The 20,932-nt window shown below is 37.0% G+C and overlaps 1 protein-coding gene across 1 annotated transcript in view; it reads right to left on the bottom strand.

The window, feature by feature from the left end:
- Positions 1 to 20,932, bottom strand: part of LRRC2 (leucine rich repeat containing 2) — a 53,957-nt gene that overhangs the window by 7,233 nt on the left and 25,792 nt on the right. The window contains exon 4 of the mRNA XM_062624569.1: positions 14,271 to 14,407. Coding sequence (XP_062480553.1) covers positions 14,271 to 14,407 — 137 coding nt within the window. The remainder of the gene's footprint in view (positions 1 to 14,270; positions 14,408 to 20,932) is intronic.

Here is a 20,932-nt window from a genome sequence, read left to right as displayed (position 1 = left end):
AAAGCACTTTGAAAAATAAGAATTGCATGATTATTTTTATTCAACTTTTTGCCAGTCTTATCTCTTAATCATCATTTTATACCAAAAAAAAAAAAAAAAAATTTCAGAAATAACTATCATCTCCTGAAATGTTCATCACCTTTCTAACACCGTCATGGTATCAAATGAAGTTTCAGAAGACACTAAGGCTGGATCTAAATAATGGCTGGGTTCTTTCCTAACTTGCATATGAAGTAAGCTCTGAAGTGACAGAATACAGTTTTGATTATTGTTAGAGGAAAAGTTGCCATTCACAAAATCAGAGATTTTATAACTCTCACAAAACCCACATAATTTCCTTTGTTACAACTCTGTTATGCACTGAGAGTGTATTGCTAGGAGACCCTTAGGAAATTAAACTGTCAATTTAAGCAAACAGAAAATTTAGTCAAATATTTTTCAAAGATCTTTAAAAATACATCATCCATACTGCAAACTAAATAAGGTGCACTAGAGCTTTTTATTTTATGCTTTTCAAACTAATTACCTTTTTAAATAATAAACCTTTACCACAATGAAGGTTAAGTACAAATGTAAAATATACCTGTTAAAGAAATAAATGTGTTAAATAAACCTCTCTGTGTAGTGAATCGATTATTCAAATTATCAGTGTTTATAAAACCATGCATCTAGCTAAAGTGAAAGTCAAAGGAGTATAAATGTTAATGAAAAAAAGTACTTTAGAATGGAAATTATGTTGCTGAGCCCCTAATCATATGTCGCCATCCCAATCTAGCCCTATAGATCCTGCTACAAAAGAGAAAATATCAAAAGAATTTCATTGGTCTTTGCCTGAAGGTTTCTTAGAGTGTAGAAAATTTTTAATAGCCAAAAACCCCAAACCAAATATATTTTCTGCTTCCAAAGTGAGCAAAATTCAAACAACAGCATAAGAATTAAAGAAGTAGAAAGCAATAAAATACATTCTGAATCCTTGAGAGGGATTTATTATTATTATTATTTAATAAGAATCTACTTATGTTTTGTTCTATTTTATGGATAAAATTCTTACTGCAGTATTGACCGACTTTTATCTTAATTTGACCTCTGCCATTTAAGATGCTCATATTCACAGCTTGGTGCTATGTCAGAGCCAGTTTGGTTTGGGATTTTTTGGCAGTGGTTTTTCTTTTTGTTGTTTGTTTGTTTGCTTGTGGAGTGTGAGGTTTTTTGTTTGGTTGAGCTTTTTGTTTTGTTTTCTGTTTTTTTTTTTTCTAGATACAACCTCATATTGCTGTGTAACCTTAAAATTTGGGGAAATCTTTCCAAGGACATGTACTGAAGTTATCATATTACAATTGACTAGACAAATTTACCTTTCAAAAACAGAGTAGATGTTCAGAGTTTCTCAAGTCAAAGATATAGTTTCAAAATCTGCCCACCACTGTATTAGAACAGTCTTGGTAAGGCATTACCATGGAAATGCTTCCCTCCTGATTCAGAGCAGGCAAGCACACATCTTTTCCTGACACATCTCACTTCAAAATTATTCTGTTGTTTTGAGGACTGACTACCAGGAATGACTACCCACTCACACTGTAAATTTGCAGAAACTGAATCTTTTTTCCAACAAAACAGAACCTCAATTTAAACAAGAGTGACACTTCCCGATTGTAGGAATGAGAGAATGGAGAAAATAATTAGCACTACCTTTACACTGCATTCACTTTGTGTTTTCAGATTTTGTCACAATTCCAAATCCCAAGCAGATATTTCAGGCTTCTCTGCACTTAGAACAATTTGCTCTCCCCAGAAGGAATTTAGCAGGCACAGATATAAAACAATGTCCCACAGATTTAAATTCCACCCAAAGTGTTCTGAAACCATTCCCAGAGAAGGAAAGCCACAGTTCCTAAACACAAAGTGGCAAATTACTTTAAAATCAACTCACATCACTCTTCACACAGATTCCTAAACACATTGCTTTCACATGCCGTCCCTGTCATGCTCAATGTAGTAACATTAGGTGGTAAAATGATATTTCTTCAACGGCAGAAGATAGTTTTATATGTTTTCCTGAAAGTGCTTTATTGCATTAAAAATTAAAAGTAACATTAATATAGCAATAGTATTTTTATGAACAGATATTTTTCTGACATTTTTCATCTAGTATTGATGGCAGATTGGTTTAATGCTTGACTAGATGGAAACCTTAATTTTTCATGAGTTTGTACTCCTGTAAAATGTAACAAAATATAAGGCCATGGACTCCCTTGTTAGTAAGTTTGGTTCAACATGCAGCAGAATATATGAAGCCATGATTATACTGTATAAGCTGCAAGCCCTTAATATTTTTAATTTTAGGGTAATATTTAACAAAACATGTCCATAGTATGTTGAAACTTAATGGAGCTTTTATTTAATCTGTCTCTGATACGCCAACAACAAACACCTATGATATAAAATGATTGGAAAATATGGCAGCTATGTGTTATATTTTCTAAAGAAAATCCTTTGTATTTTATACCTTCTTGAAGGACTGATGCATTTTTGCACCTTTTATAATGTTTAGTTTTCAAACAAACATGGCTCCCTTATCATTTTTACATTACATTTTTTTTTATGTTGATTTTTGCTATTTTGTTCTATTATGTGACTTTGAATCAATCAGTATATAGCTTTTATGGAGGCGCCATTTTAAAAAATAGCTATATTTAATACTGCAGCTACCTGGACTTGTCATTCTTATGTTTAATCACTCTTGCCATTTGTATTTGACAAATATCCCCATTTTGCTTATCTTAATAATTTTGTTCACAGAAATAATCCAGATAACCTTGTGGAACTCCACTGCTTCCCTTTCCCTCTAACAGCTAAGCCTTCAGTTGAAAGAAAAGGAGACCATGTCCTGGGCTGAACAAGTTATGTCATTTATGGGTGTGTTTTTATTTCTGTTCTGCTTTTTGACATGAAAGGGTTTTACTGATAAAGTTGCATGCAAGTTTATCATGTGTTACCTACTACTTAACACCGACAAATGGAAAGGTGTAAAGTCACATCAAGATTTACAACAAAAATACTGTATTTTTTTGTTACATTCTGTGACAGAAACAGCATCCCATCAAAGTTAATGTACGACAAGTCATACAAAGGCTTAACCAGGAAATGTCTATCAATACATTACAAATGTGCTTGCGCCCACAAATTCCAGACTCAATGAATTCAAAGAAAATTTATATCACAGTAAGATCATATTTCCGAATATGTTGTCTCCAAATCAAATAGAGTGGTACTCAGCATGACATTAGCTTGCTGAAAGCATTACAGTATATATAGCAAAGGAGCACGTTAAGTGTTAACTGCTCACTTTCCCACATATATCTCATGCATTCAAACCAAATCCCTAGCTTTTCTTTCACCAAGTTGTAAGTATAACCTATTCTATAATCTCATTGACACTCCTGGAGTAAAGCCACAATTAAAGAAATAGTATAAGAGCATCTTTAGAGGCAGAAGATATGTTTCGTGAAGACCTACATGTACACTTGAATTCTAGTCCTCTATGAGACTTCCAGACTGGGCTCTTAAACTTGAGGAGGCCAAGGTATTTAACAGTCAACTCCAACCCGTAGTAACAGTGCACTTATTCACAAAACCCTCTGAAGCGTAAAAAAGCATAACTTCAAATAACACTTCTTTTGGTACTAAATAAGCTAAATACAAGAAACATATGTAAAAGCCAGTGTTCAACCAAACAGAATTATTCTGATTTTGTAATGCTAAAATCCTAAATCTTTTGCAGAGTTAATCCACAAATACACACTGTTTTTCTGATGCTGAAGTGTAACATTATCCCCTTCATCACTGGAGCATTATCATCATCTAAACACCTACTGTTTAAAGTCTAATAAGGTAATTATAGCTATGGTGATGTAAGAATAAAAAGTCAACAGAGACTTTGCTTTTTATTTAAGCAGGTTTTTTGATACACAAACCTTTCATCATGTCTGCAAAGAATGAGAACACTGGCTGCATATGCAGTACTCACAAAAATATCAAGTATTCATTATTCATAGGTCATTGAAGAACCAGATAGCAGTAAGAGCAGGACTATTTTCATACAGTTAAAATCCCAAAGAATGTGGATCATGTGTTTAAGAGTTGTTCCAAGCCACTAGATGAGTCATATGCATGAAATTAAGTACCAAATTACTGATTTTCTGGACTGAGGCCAAAACAAGCCTGCTGTCTCAAAAAACAAAAAAAAAACAAAAAAAAAGAATTTGTGATGATTAGTAACATTAAATTTTCATAGTATTACTGCTGGAGCTACACACAGTCTGCATATATTACTGCACTTTGCTATCATAAAGTCATATCTTCTTCAAGTTTACAAAACTTCTAAATTAAGGACACACATTAGAAAGGAAAAACTGGTCCCTACCAGAAGTCAATTAAAGGTTTCTCATCAAATCAAATGGATTCAGTAGTTCACTTGGCATGCATACTCTCCATATGTTTTAATTGAAGCCATTAGAAAAGAAACAGCAGCAATGTCAGTAGCATAAAGGCATTAACTGACCTCTACAGAACATTTGAATAGGAAGTATCCTTTAAATATGTCAAAAAACCCTTTTAACATATATTTTGTTCCTTCAGAACAAGATGACCAAAACTACTCACTTTCACAACAGAACAGAGACAAAGCCAAAATCTTTTTTTCTTTCATTTCTGCTTTGAGATGCAACAGCAATTGAAGCAGTACTATTCAAATGATGCCATCTTTATTATGATTTAAACATACGTAATGAAGCTGGGCTTTCAAGACAAGAAGAATTTCCTTCATACAGATCTGACACAGGCACTGGACATTTGGCAGCCTTCCAGTAATACCACCTAACCACATGATGTTTATTACTGCCCCATGGATGAGAACATGTTTTTTACCGGAATTCTCTAAAGTCTCAGTTCATTCTTTTTTTTTTTTTTTTTTAACTTATACACTAATGAATCATTGTTGAAATGGTCTTTAAAAGAAAAAAAATTGTCCACATAGAAAATATCTGAATAGGTCCCCAGTGTAGCCAAGATGCTCCTGTATTTCAGGCAAGCTTCTTGCCCTAAATTATCTCAGGAACTCTTTCATCAACTCAGAGAAACTCAGGAAGAGGTAGACACAAATACAACTGAAGGGTCAGTCCATAACACTTCTTGGATTACTAAATATTATTCTGTGCCTCTTACACAAGAAAGAAAAGATGTCTAACAAAATCAGGCATCTGGCCTGTCCCAGTATAGTTACTCAGAAGATAAATTGTTTAGAATCAAGTTGCACAGTACTGAAGCAGTATAAGCTCAGATACATTATACACTTTTTCATCTAAACAAGTGTTTTACTGCCCAGTTCCCTTCAGATTGTGTCTAAGCAACTTAGCTTTGGTTAGCTACAAATTGCTGCTGGAGACATACATTCCCCCAGAAATTTTTTAATACTAAACAACAAAAAACTCATCCGTACTTGCGTATAACACAGAATCATAGAATACTTAGGGCTGGAAAGGACCTTAAGATGATCTAGCTCCAACCCCCCTGCCACGGCCAGGGACACCTCACACTAAACCATGTCACCCAAGGCTCTGTCCAACCTGGCCTTGACCACACCAGGGATGGAGCATTCCCAGCTTCCTTGGGCAACCCATTCCAGTGCTTCACCACCCTAACAGGAAAGAACTTCTTCCTTATATCCAATCTAAACTTCCCCTGTTTAAGTTTTAACCACTACAGTCCCTAATGAAGAGTCCTTCCCCAGCATCCCTATAGCCCCCCTTCAGATACTGGAAGGCTGCTTATGAGGTCTCCACGCAGCCTTCTCTTCTCCAGGCTGAACAGCCCCATCTTTCTCAGCCTGTTTTCATATGGGAGGTGCTCCAGTCCCCTGATCATCCTCACGGCCCTCCTCTGGGCTTGTTCCAACAGTTCCATGCCCTTTTCATGTTGAGGACACAGTACTGCACACAGTACTCCAGGTGATGTCTCACGAGAGCAGAGTAGAGGGGCAGGATCACCTCCTTTGACCGCTGGTCACACTCCTTTTGATGCAGCCCAGGATACGGTTGGCTTTCTGGGCTGTGAGCGCACACTGAAGCTGGCTCATGTTCATTTTCTCATCAACCAACACTCTCAAGTCCTTCTCCACAGGGCTGCTCTGAATCTCCCCTCTGCCCAACCTGTAGCTGTGCCTGGGATTGCTCTGACCCAAGTGTAGGACTTTGCACTTGGCATGTGCAATGCCAGGTAATATTTTCTGTGAACATGGCAATTTACAAGTACCTATGTAATGTTTTGAGTACATAAAAACATAAATATAACAAAGGAAACTACTCCTACTGAACAAATACTTAGAAGGAATAACATTTATTATGGACAGCATGCATCTAAAGCTGTCAAGAGTTTTACAATTGCAAATAAAATCTAATACGGGGAAGTACAAGCTAATATAAGAACAGTAAACTACACACATTTCTTAAACTGACTGAAACCTGGGAAAGATGGAAAGATGAAAAAATAACAGCATGTAACTCAGTGAAACTCCTGTGTTCAATATGCAATAGTGGTCAAAAAAGCAAATAAATAACTGAATATGTAATGTGATATATAATAATTAATGCCCAAATTACTTGCCACTGAATAAAACAATTGTACACCTACATTCAAAGTACCATACTTCTTGTCACTTTTTTTCAAGGAAGAATACAATAGATGAGATGCAGAAGTGAGTGACAGTTATTACATAATGGAAACAGTTTGTTATTTTTATTAATTTTTTTTTTATTTGCAGCAGTTCTGAAAGACCTAAATCAAAATTAGGAAAGACTGTAAAGATTCGGACAGCTGAATAAGAAATGATAAATTCATGGTGCATTGGGTCCAGGAATTTAGCAGATGAGGATTAACAGTATCACTTCAGGTTAGACCAGAAAGCAACTGGCTCATGTTGCTAGGGTAACACAGGTGATAGCAAAGCAAACAAAACATATGTTAATTAAAAATAGATAGGAAGAGATACTAATATCAGCATGAATTTTGTGAAGTAGAAGATTAGAGAGATCTGGGAAATCCTGCAAAACTGTGTTTACACCATAATGCATAAAGTTATTTTAACCTTACCATAATGATGGTAACTTGTGTTTTTATTGTTTGTAAAATTACTCATCCTTCCAAAATCAGCAATAATCAGCTCTACAACAAGCTACAATAATGAATTAGATGGATTATCTAAACAGCAGGTGAAGAGACAATCGGGTGTTTTTTTTCATATTCGTTCTGAGTTATCTAGCCGTTAATTTCTTTACCTGAAACTCATTGTGATTTGCCCTGCAGTTCCCAAGCATGACAGAGGCCAAGGCTTGTGAGCTGGCATCCCTTCCATAAAAAAAAAGCAAAAAACACTGGCCCATATCCTCCACTGAATTCCCTTGCTTCTTCAGCATTACTTCCACTTCATGTTTGGTAAAATTCTACAGTTTTCTGCCCAGAACTAGTAGGGTGGAGATCTTACCTGACTGAGTCCTATATGAGACAAAAAATACAAACATATCTGCTTTCAACTGTTAGGGCTGGCTCCTGTCTTTATGCCTTTCCCATTGATCAGTGATGATGAATGAAAATAAAAGTCAGATTCACCAAGCATTATTAACAGCTATGAAGAGTTAATAAATCATTTAACTACATACACTTAGTTAACAACTGATAGGAATATATTCAGTAATAAATTAAATGCATTAACTTTAGTTAGACTTTCCAACTTTATTCTTAGAGAATAAATAATACCACTCATTAGCTGCACTTTATGGAATAACAAATAATGTGCTTTTTTCTCCCTTTACCTCCAACTCCCTTTTGACTATCATCAATCCATTGTATGTGGGTACCAGAGACATTTTTTTAATATTAAAATATGCAAATGTGATAGCGCTATGTATTTGTTCTCTTCTCTGCCCAGTGGGAACTTATCTGAAACCTTCCCACACTTGCATTGAGTTTGTACCTCTGCTCTTCCTGCTAAATGTTTTGCTTTGCTGAATAGGACTTCTCAGAGAAACAGAACCAGACCAAAAGAGACCAAAAACTTTCCAGCTGTTAAACCTCATTTAAGATATCTTTTGAAATCGTATTAAAGTATGAAAAGTAATTTGTGCCTGTTCTGGGTACTGCTGTATTTGAAAACCTTAGGTGACTAATGTTACTGTTTAGTGAATCTCCAATCACGTCAGCTTTTTTTTTAGGGTCTCACATGTTAGCATTGTTGAAAGATGCAAGAGACAGCTAATTATAACCACCCAGAATGCATTGTCCTGGTTTCAGCTGGGATAGTGTTAATTTTCTTCCCAGAACCTGGTACAGTGTTGTGTTTTGGCTTCAGTCTGAGAACAATGCAGACTGGCGGATGAAAGATTGAGAAGAGCCTTGAGAAGAAGGACTTGGGGTTACTGAACATGAGCCAGCAGTGTGCACTTGTAGCCCAGAAAACTACTCTGTGTTGGGCTGCACCAAAATTGTTGTGGCTAGCAGATCAAGGCAGGTGATTCTGCCCCTCTGCTCTGCTTCGGTGAGATCCCACCTGCAGTACTGCATTCAGCTCAGGAAAAAAATGGACCTGTTGGAGCAGAAGAGGGCTGCAAAAATGACCAGAGGGATGGAACACCTCATCTATGAAGACAGGCTGAGATACTTGGGGTTGTTTAGCCTGGAGAAAAGAAGGCTCCAGAGAGACCTTATTGTGACTTTTTAATACTTAAAAGGAGCTTATAAAGAAAATGGGGATAGAGTTTTTAGTAGGGCCAGTAGTGACAGGTCAAGGGGTGATGTTTCTAAACTTTTTAAAAGAGCATAGATTCAAACTAGGTATAAAGAAGAAAATTTTTATGACCTGTGTGGTGAAACACTGGAACAGGTTTCCCCGACAGGTGGTAGATGCCCCATCCCTGGAAATATTCAAGGCTGCCTTTTCTAACATTTACATTTGATTTCAGTTTATATTTCCACTCATGTCCAAAGGCATTCCTAATTTCTAAATATGGCCCAAATAAATTTTAATTGAACTGCAGATCCATAAACCCTTTCTTCCAAAGGACTTTGCAACTAACACTAATCTAATACTGAAGTTAAACAGAAGGTTTTAAAATACAAAATATTAGACATCAAACAGAAGAAGAGAGAAAAATAAATTGGGAAAAAAACACTGAACCAGCTTGCTCTTCCTTAGGCATAGTATGGAATGGTATGAAATCCTAAGCCTTGTGCAAGTAAAAGATGATAACACACACTCTCCATTTTCTTAACGGAGCATCAGATTATCTCATTTTAAGATTCAGTGAGATAATTTACAGAGTGTTAGAAGTGGCCTCTGAAAACAGGGAAAGAGCTTTTTACAAGAAGCAGACAAGTGAGCAGTGTGCTTGGCTCCTGAGGCTATTGCATGAGGCATGTTACTCAAAGCATGGTTTCACAGCACACCCAAATAGAAATACTGCAAAAGTCTGGCTACTGGACATACATGTTCCTAGTAGGCTGATACAGCCAATTCATAGGCTGCATTAGGCCAAGCAGAACGCTACGGTTTGGGGTGGGGTTTTTTCCTCCAGACCGTGAAAAAGGCGAATGTATCAGTACCAGATATTGAATCTATTAACAGAGAACGAAGATACACAAGATTTCAGTTATGCTAGAGCATCTCAGTCATAGCATACCTCAACCTAAAAAGCCTGCATTGAAGAATTAAATTGGTAGATTAAAAAGGCAAGAAGTATAGTCAGTATATGTGCTGGAAACCTCCTTAACAACTGTAGTTTACCTGAAAAACAGTAGGAGAACAAGCTTACATCTTGTCTGTCCTGAAGTTTCCCTGTTTACAAAACAAATTAACAGACTTAACAGACGTCATAACAGTCTGTGAATTTCTTATGTGGCTGACTTGACAAATTCAGGCACAGAAACAACTGATATGGCATTAAAAATTTATACACATATATGGTAGCTGACTTCACAAATTAAGGACTTCAATTCAAAATGGGGTTTGGTGACACTGTATGGTTTTGTGTAATAACTTATGTTCACCCACTACCACTTCTGGGTAGTAACTACAGTCATGATCTATCTTATTGAGATTTTTCCCCCTAAAATAGCTCATCATGTAGTATTTTGTGTCTATTAAACAAAACAAAAAAAAAAAACACACAAAAAATAACAACAAAAATATGATTCCCAAAAACCAAAACTGAACTCTTTTCCTAGGAAAGCAAACAACTTAATGATCAAATGGACTAAAAGCTTCAAGACTGCTCTATTTTTGCCCTTGTCATAAAGAAAATGGATAGAAATGGAAAAGGGATATTGATTACTGAAGATGTAATTCAGTCTCTGAGTTCTGATGATCTCATAAACTTTAATGGGTCTGAGAAAAATTCTTGACTGAATTAAAGGCATGTTATCAATCTCTTTGAATCCATTTTCATATATGTTACCAGTATCTCTTTGGCCATTATTCGGTGTATAAAACCAAGGTAAAATTAGATTTTGACCACCTCAGCTGGGCTGAAGTTTGCCTTTATTTCTTTTGGGTAAGTTTAACATTAGAGAATGCTGTTGCTATTCTCATGTATTTCTGTAGCTTTCCCAGAAGAAACTTTTAAGGATTTGAAAGTCAAATAAAAATTAATCTTTCTAAAAGGTGATAAACAGGAGCTTCTATCTTATTTTGTGTGTAGGTTGCCAACTTTTCTTAATGTTGTAAAGGGAACCCATTCACCTACCAGATCACAGCCCGCACATCCTTGCTCACTTACAGTCTCCAGTTCCCAGTACTCATACCACAGAAGACAGTGATGACCAATCCAATGAAAATTCCACTGGATTGTGTTAGCCACAATTGCATTAGGTAATATTTGATCTAATCATTCTAACCTGGGGTCATAAATACTTGTATTGGATGCCCATAGCAAGGTGTTGGCAGTATGAGGGCTGAAACGGTAGTCTGTCTGGGAAGACACCAGGGGCTGCCCCAAGCTGAACACAGTTCAAGCTGACTTCAGTGGACCCCCAACAGAACACACCTGATCTCCGCAGCTAAGCACGTGATGCCACTTTAAAAATATCTTTACAGAAAGGGAAAAAAAGGCAACAAAAGGGAGAGAGAATAAAAATGAGAGCGAATAGAGGGAATATTAAGGTCAGAGCTGGAGGAGGTGCTCCATGGTGAGGATCTCCACACCAGAGCTCGTGGAAGACCCACAGCTGCTGCAGATCGATATTCCTGAAGAAAGTGCAGCCCATGGGCAGCCCACACTGAAGGAGACAAAAAGCGTGAGGAGGAAGGAGAAGCAGCACAAAACCACTGTGAACTACCTATAAATCCCCCCACCCCCTTGCACTGCTCAGGTCTGGGAGGGGAATCAGAATGAGTGACATTGAGAGGGCGAGAAAAATATGTTTTAATGTCTTTGTTTCTCACTACCTACATACATATTGGCAAATATTAAATTAACCTTCACCAAGTACAATCTCTCTTGGTCACAACATTAAATGGTAAACAAACTTGACCCATGAGCTTTCATATCCTATTTTCTCCTGATGTCATGCTGAAGAGGGGGAAGAAGTGAGCAGCTGGGTAGGCATTTTTGCTATTAGCCAAGATTAGCTGACTGTAACACTTCACAGTGTCTTTCTGTTTTCCTTTTTTAGAATTTCCAGACTAATTCAATATTTTAATTCATTAGTTACCTGTCAGTGACTATCACCTTTGTCCATCTGAGATTCAAACCTCAGACACCTATTATTTCAGTACCATTAACAATCCAATTGCTATGAATAACGTCAACCATATTGAGTGCATCCAAGGCCAAACAGTTTACAGCATTTTAATCATTTGACAAAAGTGTTAGTTTAATTGTATGTTCAGCTTCCAAAGCTGTCTTTGAAATATTGACTCTGGTCAACTAAATTTAGTTTTTATAAACTAAATCAGAAGAGTTTGTGTAGCCCACCTTCCAGGCCACTTCAAGTATAAATCAATTCTATACTCCACAGAAACAAAGAAACACAGTAGACAATGCCGATATTTTTCTTCTTGACCTTTTAAACCATGTTGACATGATTCCAGGTTTTGCTGTTCTATAACATCATTTGTACAGCTCCAGGGTTTTTTTCCATAGCTTGTAAGGAAGCCATTATACAGGAGCCTACACTCGGTTTTAGTGTCTTTCAATCTCATTGAAGAAGAGACTGTCAAAAGTTAGCAATGTTTTTGAGCTTTGCAAGGAAAAGACTGCTCTCTTAGGACTCAGCCCTGGAAGGACTTCCATGCACAGATAGGTTTACATGCAAAGGCTGTCCACAATGCATTGTTCTGGTTTCAGATGGGATAGAGTTATTTTTCTTCTTAGTGTCTGGTGCAGTGCTGTGTTTTGGCTTTAGTCTGAGAACAAGGCTGGTAACACACCAGTATTTTAGTTGTTGCTCAGTAGCTCTTACCCTGATCAAGGATTTTTCAGTCTCTTACACTCTGCCAGTGAGGAGGGGTACAAGAAGCCAGTAGGAAGCAGAGACAGGACACCTGACCCAAACTAGCCAAAGGGGTATTCCATACCACAGCACATCATGTCCAGTATATAAACTAGGGGGAGTCACCCAGACAGTCCAGCTCACTGCTCAGGTCAGTCTGGGTATCAGTCAGCAAGTAGTGAGCAACTGCATTGTGCATCACTGCTAGTCTGGTTTTTTTTTCCTTTCCCCTTTTAGTTTTATATCCTCTCCCCTTGTTATTCCCCTTAGTAGTAGTAATAGATTGTACGTTAGCTATTAAACTGTTCTTATCTCAACCCATGAGTTTTACATTCTTTCTGTTCTTCTCCTTATCCCACCTGGGGAAGGTAGGGGGTGAGTGAGCATCTGCATGGTTCTGAGTTACCAGCTGGGCTTAAATCATGACATGCATAGACATGTGCATTATGCCTTGTGCATTACAGGGCATTTAGAAGCAACTACAAAAATGCTCATTGATCTTAACATACCAATGACTGGGTTTAAATTCACCATTCTAGTCCACAGGATTGAATATATTCAGTTTTCCTAGGTGCTTAAAGCATTTCCTAAAGCATTTCCTAGATGCTTTAATTCCTTTGCCTGTTCAGGATATATGTTTTTCTGATTCCATTATGGTTCCTTTTACCAGTTAAGTTTCACCTGGTTTGTTCCCTGCCTTTGTTGTATGAAGGAAGAGGAGAGAAAGAAGAAGACCTGCACTATTCATGCTGTTGCTAGCATTCTGTGCAGTGTTTACTTATGATGTGAAGTTAATGTTCACCCTTTGTTTCTGTTTCCTGCACACCATTTCTAACAATTATTTTCTACCTTAAGTGAAAAGTCAGAAGGGAAAGTTAATTACTTTTTGCATGTCCCTGGAGCAGAACATTAGTATGGCCAAACCGTATCTCACGCAAGTTTAGTCTGCTTCGACATTGCCTGTAATCACCAGTAATAGATGTTCAGAGAATGTTCAGAATAGATGTTCAGAAAAAGGAATAGCTAAAGAAAAGCCTGACACTTCTTCCTAAAGACTCGCCTGCTCATCCTCCAGGAATCATGATATTAGGACCCTGACAAATATGGATGACATCTGAAACTGTAGTTAAGTACCACCCAATGGTTTCATTTCTCCTTGAACAATAACTCTCAAAGCTGCTGTGGCAACGGGCAGCTATGCATCCAACACAAAATACAATGTCAGTGCATGCCTGGGAGTCCTTTTCTCAGTCTTTATTATATATTCATATCATGTCTCACATGTAGGATCATTTTCAGACAGACATTTTTGCCCACAGTAACATGCAGTGCTGTTTATAGAACTCTCCATACTCTTTTTAAAGGAAAACAGACAGTGGGAACAAATGAAGGTTAGTATGTGAATTTGACTGTCAAGACGCACTTCACTTTCACAGAAGATAGCCATTTGCGGCATTCTCCTTATCATTGTTGGCCAAATCCCCTTTGAGGTCATGTCCTCCTGCATATACCAGAATAAATACAGGCAAAATTTAGTCACTTGAAAACCAAAATAAAGAAGCTTGGTTTCATTCAACTGCTGCTAAGGCATTTTCAGTGAGACTACTAAGAAAATATGATTGATAAAAACTTCAAGGAATGTGATTTAATCTGATAAGAAAAGATTTTAAGACTGTGATAAAATACCTCATAAGCTGAATAAAAAATTGAAGAAGCATAGTTTATTATCTTACTTCAAATGGGAGCTCTGTTATTTCCATATTTCCAGACAAATCCAGTTTTTCTAGATTCTCACAGTCACCCAGTTCTGGAGGAACTGACTTCAAATTATTGAAACTCACATTGAGCACTCTGAGATTTTTTAAGCAGCCTGTGAGGGAAAGATAATAAAATCAGCATGTTTAAATAAATAAATATAATTTTAAAAGGGAGAAAGTAAAACTAAAAGGCATACTTAGTCCATTAAAAAAAAAAAGGAAGAAAAAACCAAACAAAACAACCCTCCTTAATTTGGTGACCTTAATTTGGTAATAAGAGATTAATAAATATTTTCTGCAATGGTTACTAATACTGTAAGCAACAATAGTGCTGTGTAACACTCAAATGCACTTCCCTTAATCTGCAATGGTTTTGGCAAGAGTTTAAAAAGAAGCAGCAAACACTTGCAAAGATCTTGATTCTACCAGGGATAAGATACCTATTGACCCCAGCTGAAATTAGAGAAGTTGGCTTTTGGTTTGGCTACTTTAGAAAACTTGTGCGCTAACTGAAAGCATCTTAGTATTTTTTACAGAACGTCCTAATTGGGAACAATTTCTCCTACTAAACTTACAATGTTAAGAATTCTCTCTCTGGTATGCAGCACTGCATACTTTTGATTATAAAATATAATGGACATGTGCATTTGTTTCATTATATTCTTCATTGAAAGTTATTGTTCTTGTTGGATTAAGCTTAAGGCCCTTGTAATATTCTAGTTTACATTTATTTACATTGTACTTTCTTCAACTTATAGGATGACAAAAACAACTTTAGAAAAATCATTAAAATTCAAGATGCATTATACTGAAAAATTACACATTACACTGTAGCATAGTCAAAGGGGGAAACAGTAAGGAATTTGAATATTAGCAAAGGGATCCTTAAATACATCCACAACAAAATGAGAACATTCTACATTCTATGGACAGTTCTGTTTTTGTATTACATGGGTGATCATAGAATTGCAGACTCACAAAAAGTTCTCAGTGGGAAGGGACCTTCAAAAGATCATCTAATCCAAAGACTTGTGAAACCTGACTGAACACTTCCCATGATGAGGCATCCACAACTTCCCTGGGAAACCTCACTACCCTCATCATAAAACATTTCTTCCATTAATTCAATATAAGTCTATCTTAGTTTAACACCATTGTCCTTGACCTTGTCCAGGTCCTGGTACAAAAAGTCTTTCTCCACCTTTCACATAAGTTTGCTTATGTACTGAAAGACAGCAATAAGGTCTCCCTAGAGCCTTCTCTTCTCCAGGCTTAACAACCACAACTCTTTCAGACTTTCTTCACAGAGATTTTCCAGCCCTCTGACCATTCTCATGGCCCTCCTCCAGACCCACTCTAACAGGTCTATATGTTTCTTGTACTTTCGTGTACTGTATATCTTTCTTGTACGTGGAGTACTTCATCCAGTTTCTGAAGTACTCCAGTATTCTAGTACTTCACAAATGAGATGAAGTACTCCACGTGGAGTCTAGCAGGTGTGGAGTATAACAGGAGAATCTCTTCCTTCAGCCTGCTGGTCACACTTGCTTTTTTTGCAGCCCAGGATACAGCTGGTTTTCTTGCACTGCTAGAGGACGTTGACAGCTCATATACAACTTCTCAACCACCACTATGCCCAAGTCCCTCCTTGTGAGGCTGCTCTCAATCCGTTCATCCCCCAGCCTGTATTGTTATTGAAAATATCCCAACTGAGGTGCAGAATTTTGCAGTTGGCCTTATTAACTTTCAGGAGTTTCACATGGGCCCCTTTCCTCAAGCTTGTCAATGTTCTTCCTTCACTCAAGCATATCAACTGCACCACTCATCTTGGTATCATCTGCAGTAATCACCTCTAATCGGTGATATTCCTGCAATATTCCCCTCTAACCAGTGATTCACAAGCAAAAACAGCATTAAGAAACTTAAACACAATTCAACAGCTGGAAATCAGGAGAGAACAGCATCTTATGTCAATAGGTTCTCAGAGCAGACCATGTATTGGTAAGCCAAGACAAAACATACACAAGATCCACAATTTTATATTATATCAGTCTTTTATTTATAATCAAATTTAAAAAACATAGTCTGTTGTTTCATGGCATTTGGATGACACTGAAGAGAATCTCTCGACAGTACATCTCAAATGTTCAAAACAGTGTCATAATAGTGGTCCTATCCTTAGGCTCTAACATTTAGTTAAATTCTCCCCAAAGCAAAAGTTGTTTTACTTTTCACAATATGTAGAAAGAGGCCAGATGGTGTTTCCACAGGAAAAGAAAGTGAAGAAACAGGGAATTGAAAGCCCCACATTTTTTCCCCTGAGAAATTGCTACTGTCAGACAGAGACATGCAGTTTGATGACCAATAATAGCAGCCACAAAATCACACAGCATTTTACAGAGTTTTCGTTGGCCACGATGTTGTCAGTGATGGTGGGACTGCCAAAATCTTTCTAGCAGGTGACAGACAAGCCTTATATGGTAAGAACTCTGTTATATTAAACTCCATAGGTTGCGAGAGATTAAAATACAAAAGTTTCCACTCAGCTTCTTCCCAGTTTTAGCTCTGCCAGAAATAGAAACTGAGGTGGTATTTCAAAATTTAGCTGTCCTTTTAGGAAGGTAACTTTGCCTTTCTTATTCATTATGAGGTACTGTTTTAGCTAAAACAGCAGAAGCAGAATTCTCTATAAGACTAAAACAGGTATGGTTTTGCCAGTCCATTACTGTCCCACAAGACAAGGCTGGTATAAGAAAGTAATAGAAGGCACTTAATGGTGTAATTGTGTGAACCACCTTTTTTTCCAGATTTTTAAGCACATAACAGAAGTTTAGCCTACCAGTTATGAAGCCTCACCAGTTTTAGTGTCATGATTTAGACAGATGAACATATTACATCATATGACAAGTGTCATAAACATCAACTTACCACCTCATTGCAACAAAATAATCACTGAAGCAAAAATGTGTTAAAATAAAATAGAGAACCAAAGAATTACAAATTTATTCCTCATCTGATCAATCTCTTAGTGAAGGAAAGCAAATCCCAACCACTTAACTCATTAGCACTGGAATGTTTTGAGTTGTCCTTTTACAATGGGATATTGTACTGGGCCTGTCTGGAATGGAGTCAGTTTTCTTCAAAGCAGCCCATATGGTGCTATGTTTTCAATTTGTGACCAAACAGTGGTGATAATACACCAATGCTTTTGCTATTGTTGAACAGTGTTTACATAACTTGAAGTCTGCCTTTTTTTTCTGCCACAGGGGTGTGCAAGTTGCTGAGTGGTGACAGGGCCAAGACACTGGACCCGAATTGAGCAAAGGAATACTGTAGCATATAACATCACATTCAGCAGTAAAAGCCCAGGCAGGGGAGGTATGAGGAGGGGTTTTCCAAAGTGGCTATGGCTCAGAGACTAGCTGGGCATTGGTCAGCTGGTGGTGAGTGGTTGCTTTTGCATCACTAGTTTTTTTGTTTGCTTGTTTGTTTTTCTTCACTTATTAAATTGTCTTCATCCTGGTGCATGAGTTTTCTCATTTTTGCCCTTCCAATTATCTCCCCATCCTCCTGCGGAGACTGAACAAGCAGCTGCAGGGGTCTGAGCAAGCTGCGTGAGCTGTCTTAGTTGCCTATGAATGTTAACCCACAACAGATGTATTTCTGTTACTGAAATGCCTACTTCTCAGTTCCATTAGTAGCTGCAGAACTAATGCAGACAAGGCATCCAGTGTCATCAACATCCTACTCACCTTCTTACCTAACTCAGCTCCATGCATAACTGGGAGACAAGGAGCAGAATTACTTACAAAAAAAAAGAATTACAAATATTTAACAGCGTTTCTGGGCAGAGTGACAGAGACAAGCACAGCTTCCCTGTATGACTTTCCTGCTTTCTGAAACCATGACTTTTCAAGATTTTTTCTCCTTTCACAGTTTCTAACATGTGTGTTACTGTTCATAGTATGGTTTGTCGCAGCTGGCAGGTATGAGAAAGCAAATAAGTAGAAGATGCATCATATTTTTTCTTGTCATATATAATCTCTCTCTAATCCAACATTTTAGATGGAATCTGCAATCAATTGCCAGTAACTGCGGTGGCTAAGATTACAAAAATTACTGGAAAAAGCTGTAAGTCTTACAACTGAATTTAATTCTGATAAAAAACTCAGGACAGCATAGATGAGTTCACCAAGATCTGCAGGGAACAATGACTTGCAATTCTGTGTAATGGCTATTTTTTAACCTCTGGGCTCTCTGGTGGATTAAGTTATGCCACTCTCCTTCTAGGACCATTAGACATACACAGGATTTGCCAAGACCTCCTGCATAAAATCTTTACACCACCAGTTCACATTATCCCATTTTTTGATTTATCACATTCTGTCTTAAAAATAGCTCGTTTTTTTTACAACCACTGTTCTTATGAAAAAACAAAGTTACAGAATTTCATTCTTTTCATGATTTGGAATGGTCTTTGGATTGCCAGTCTAAATTTATTTGTAGAAGTTTTATAATTACTAATTCACTTGCCAATTTTATATTTAAATAGTCCTTTTCATTTCCTGGTGTTTTCTTCTCTGTTTTTTTATAGGTAGCAGATGTATCAGAATTTATTCTACTATCCTGAATAGCCAATTCTTCTAATATTTTCTCACAAAAGAGAAATTCCCTCCTAGAATGGTCCTATTAGACTCTTTTTACATCTGTTCCCATCTGGAATAACTTATCCTGAATCTAGGTGACCACAGCTTTATGTACGTATCACACTGCATTTTCCATCTGTGACTGTTAGATTAGGAATTTTGTTTCTTCAATTATTTGCATTCAATGAGCTCATGATTTGCTACACGAATTATTAGCTCCTGAGTACATGATCTTGAACTCTGCAATCATGAATTTAATCTGTCTACTTTTTTGGAAGCCCACTTGCTTATCCAGCTTTCCATATTTCCTCCTGTTTGTGCACTAAGAATAGCACCCAAACTGTGTCAGCAAAAAAAGTCAGTAGCCTAGTTCCTCAAAATAATTAAGAAACAAACTTAAGACTAATTCTTGAGAAATTCCACAAGTGATCTTCCTCTCAAATGATAGCTTCTCTTTCCTTTGCTCATTTTTACAACTGCTGCATCAAAGTCCGTTTTTTTAGATTCAAATATTCATTTTCCACAGTTCATTGTATCAAATACTTTATGAGTTGTCAGATAGACAAGACCTACTCTTTGAAGGCAAATCATCTTCTCAAAAGAAGGCAGAAACCAAATAACTTGAGCACAACTTGCTTTTCTTTTATTAACTTTTAATTTCAACCCAGTTTTCATTCAGCTCCATGTCTCCAATTACTCCTTCCTCTAAAAAACTGATTAGAATTCTTACAAGCAACAACCTACACAGGGATAGAATTAGGTTATATGGGTTGCCTGAATGATAATCCAGGTTGCAGGCTGAGATATTTTACTTTCTTAACAAATAGAGAAGACTGCCACTCTCCTTTTCCCCTAAACCTGTTAAACAAGGCCACTAGAAAGAGCGCAAATATACAACTATAAAACAACATTTATGACAATTCAAGATTCTGAAATCCAAGTATTTTGGCTGAAAGAGTGCAAAACTAGAGAGCATCCTGAAATGTGTCCTGAAACAATCTTCAAATAACATAAGTATTGTCAGTAAGATTCCAACAATTATCTCTCAGCTTATTTCAATAACAGATGAGGGATTGGTGGGGGTAAAAATTGTGGTATGGCAGTATGAGCGACTTTCACTACCCTGTAACCTGCATTTAGGGACTTAATTATACTTTCTTAGTGCAGAAGCTCTCCAGTCTCTTCTGTATGGGACCCACTCATCACCATGCTTAACGAGTATGCAATACAGCCATTGAGACACCCTTAGGAGGTAAAAGAGAAAGTGACACTCCCTTCACAGCTACCCAAATGTAAAGCAGGATTTGACTGCCATACCTGCCACCTATAGATTCACATAACATTGAAGCACAACTTCTCAATTAAAAGTAGAAATTATATAATCATTGCTGCTAAAAGACTATTGTTAACTATGCTTAATGGCACTGAATTTTCAGTTCCATAAAAAATGCAAATTAGGGAGTTAAACAGCTAACATCTCTGTTTCCCAAGGAGAGGCAGTAAAAGCAGTAATGAAATCCATGGCTTCCTTGGCAGTTTCACAATTAAGAATATTTTAGTTTTAAGTGGGAACCGTAATGCCATAGTTGTTGCCTAAGACTGCATTTATTTCTAGTTTAAATTTTTAATTCAGTATTAAAAAAAAACCCACAGTAATTAAACTCTATAATTTCTGATGGGTAATGAGCATAGTAATAATGATAATGCAACTTCACTTTTAGACAAGCTTACATTAGTGTTCCTAACAAGGTGTCAGAGGCAAAATGCGGATTGTGTCACGTAGAGCCTTTATTATCTAAGGATCTCATTCAATACAAATGCAGATCCACTTGTATAAACTAGAGTAAAATGCAAAGCAAATCTTTGCCTTGATCTGCAATGATCTGGCAGCAATTTCATATAGCCCAAGACAAATAGTCTCCTAATTTCAGTCTTCTCTGATGAACTGGTCACATTGCCTTTGATTTATCTGAAAGGAGACATTGATGTTCA

This window comes from Pezoporus occidentalis, unplaced genomic scaffold (assembly GCF_034315485.1).
Source record: "Pezoporus occidentalis ecotype Australia unplaced genomic scaffold, CSIRO_AGI_Poc_V1 ctg27, whole genome shotgun sequence".
Classification (NCBI taxonomy): domain Eukaryota; kingdom Metazoa; phylum Chordata; class Aves; order Psittaciformes; family Psittacidae; genus Pezoporus; species Pezoporus occidentalis.
The sequence above is the reverse complement of the archived record's forward strand: the minus strand, read 5'-3'. Positions and strand labels throughout refer to the sequence as shown.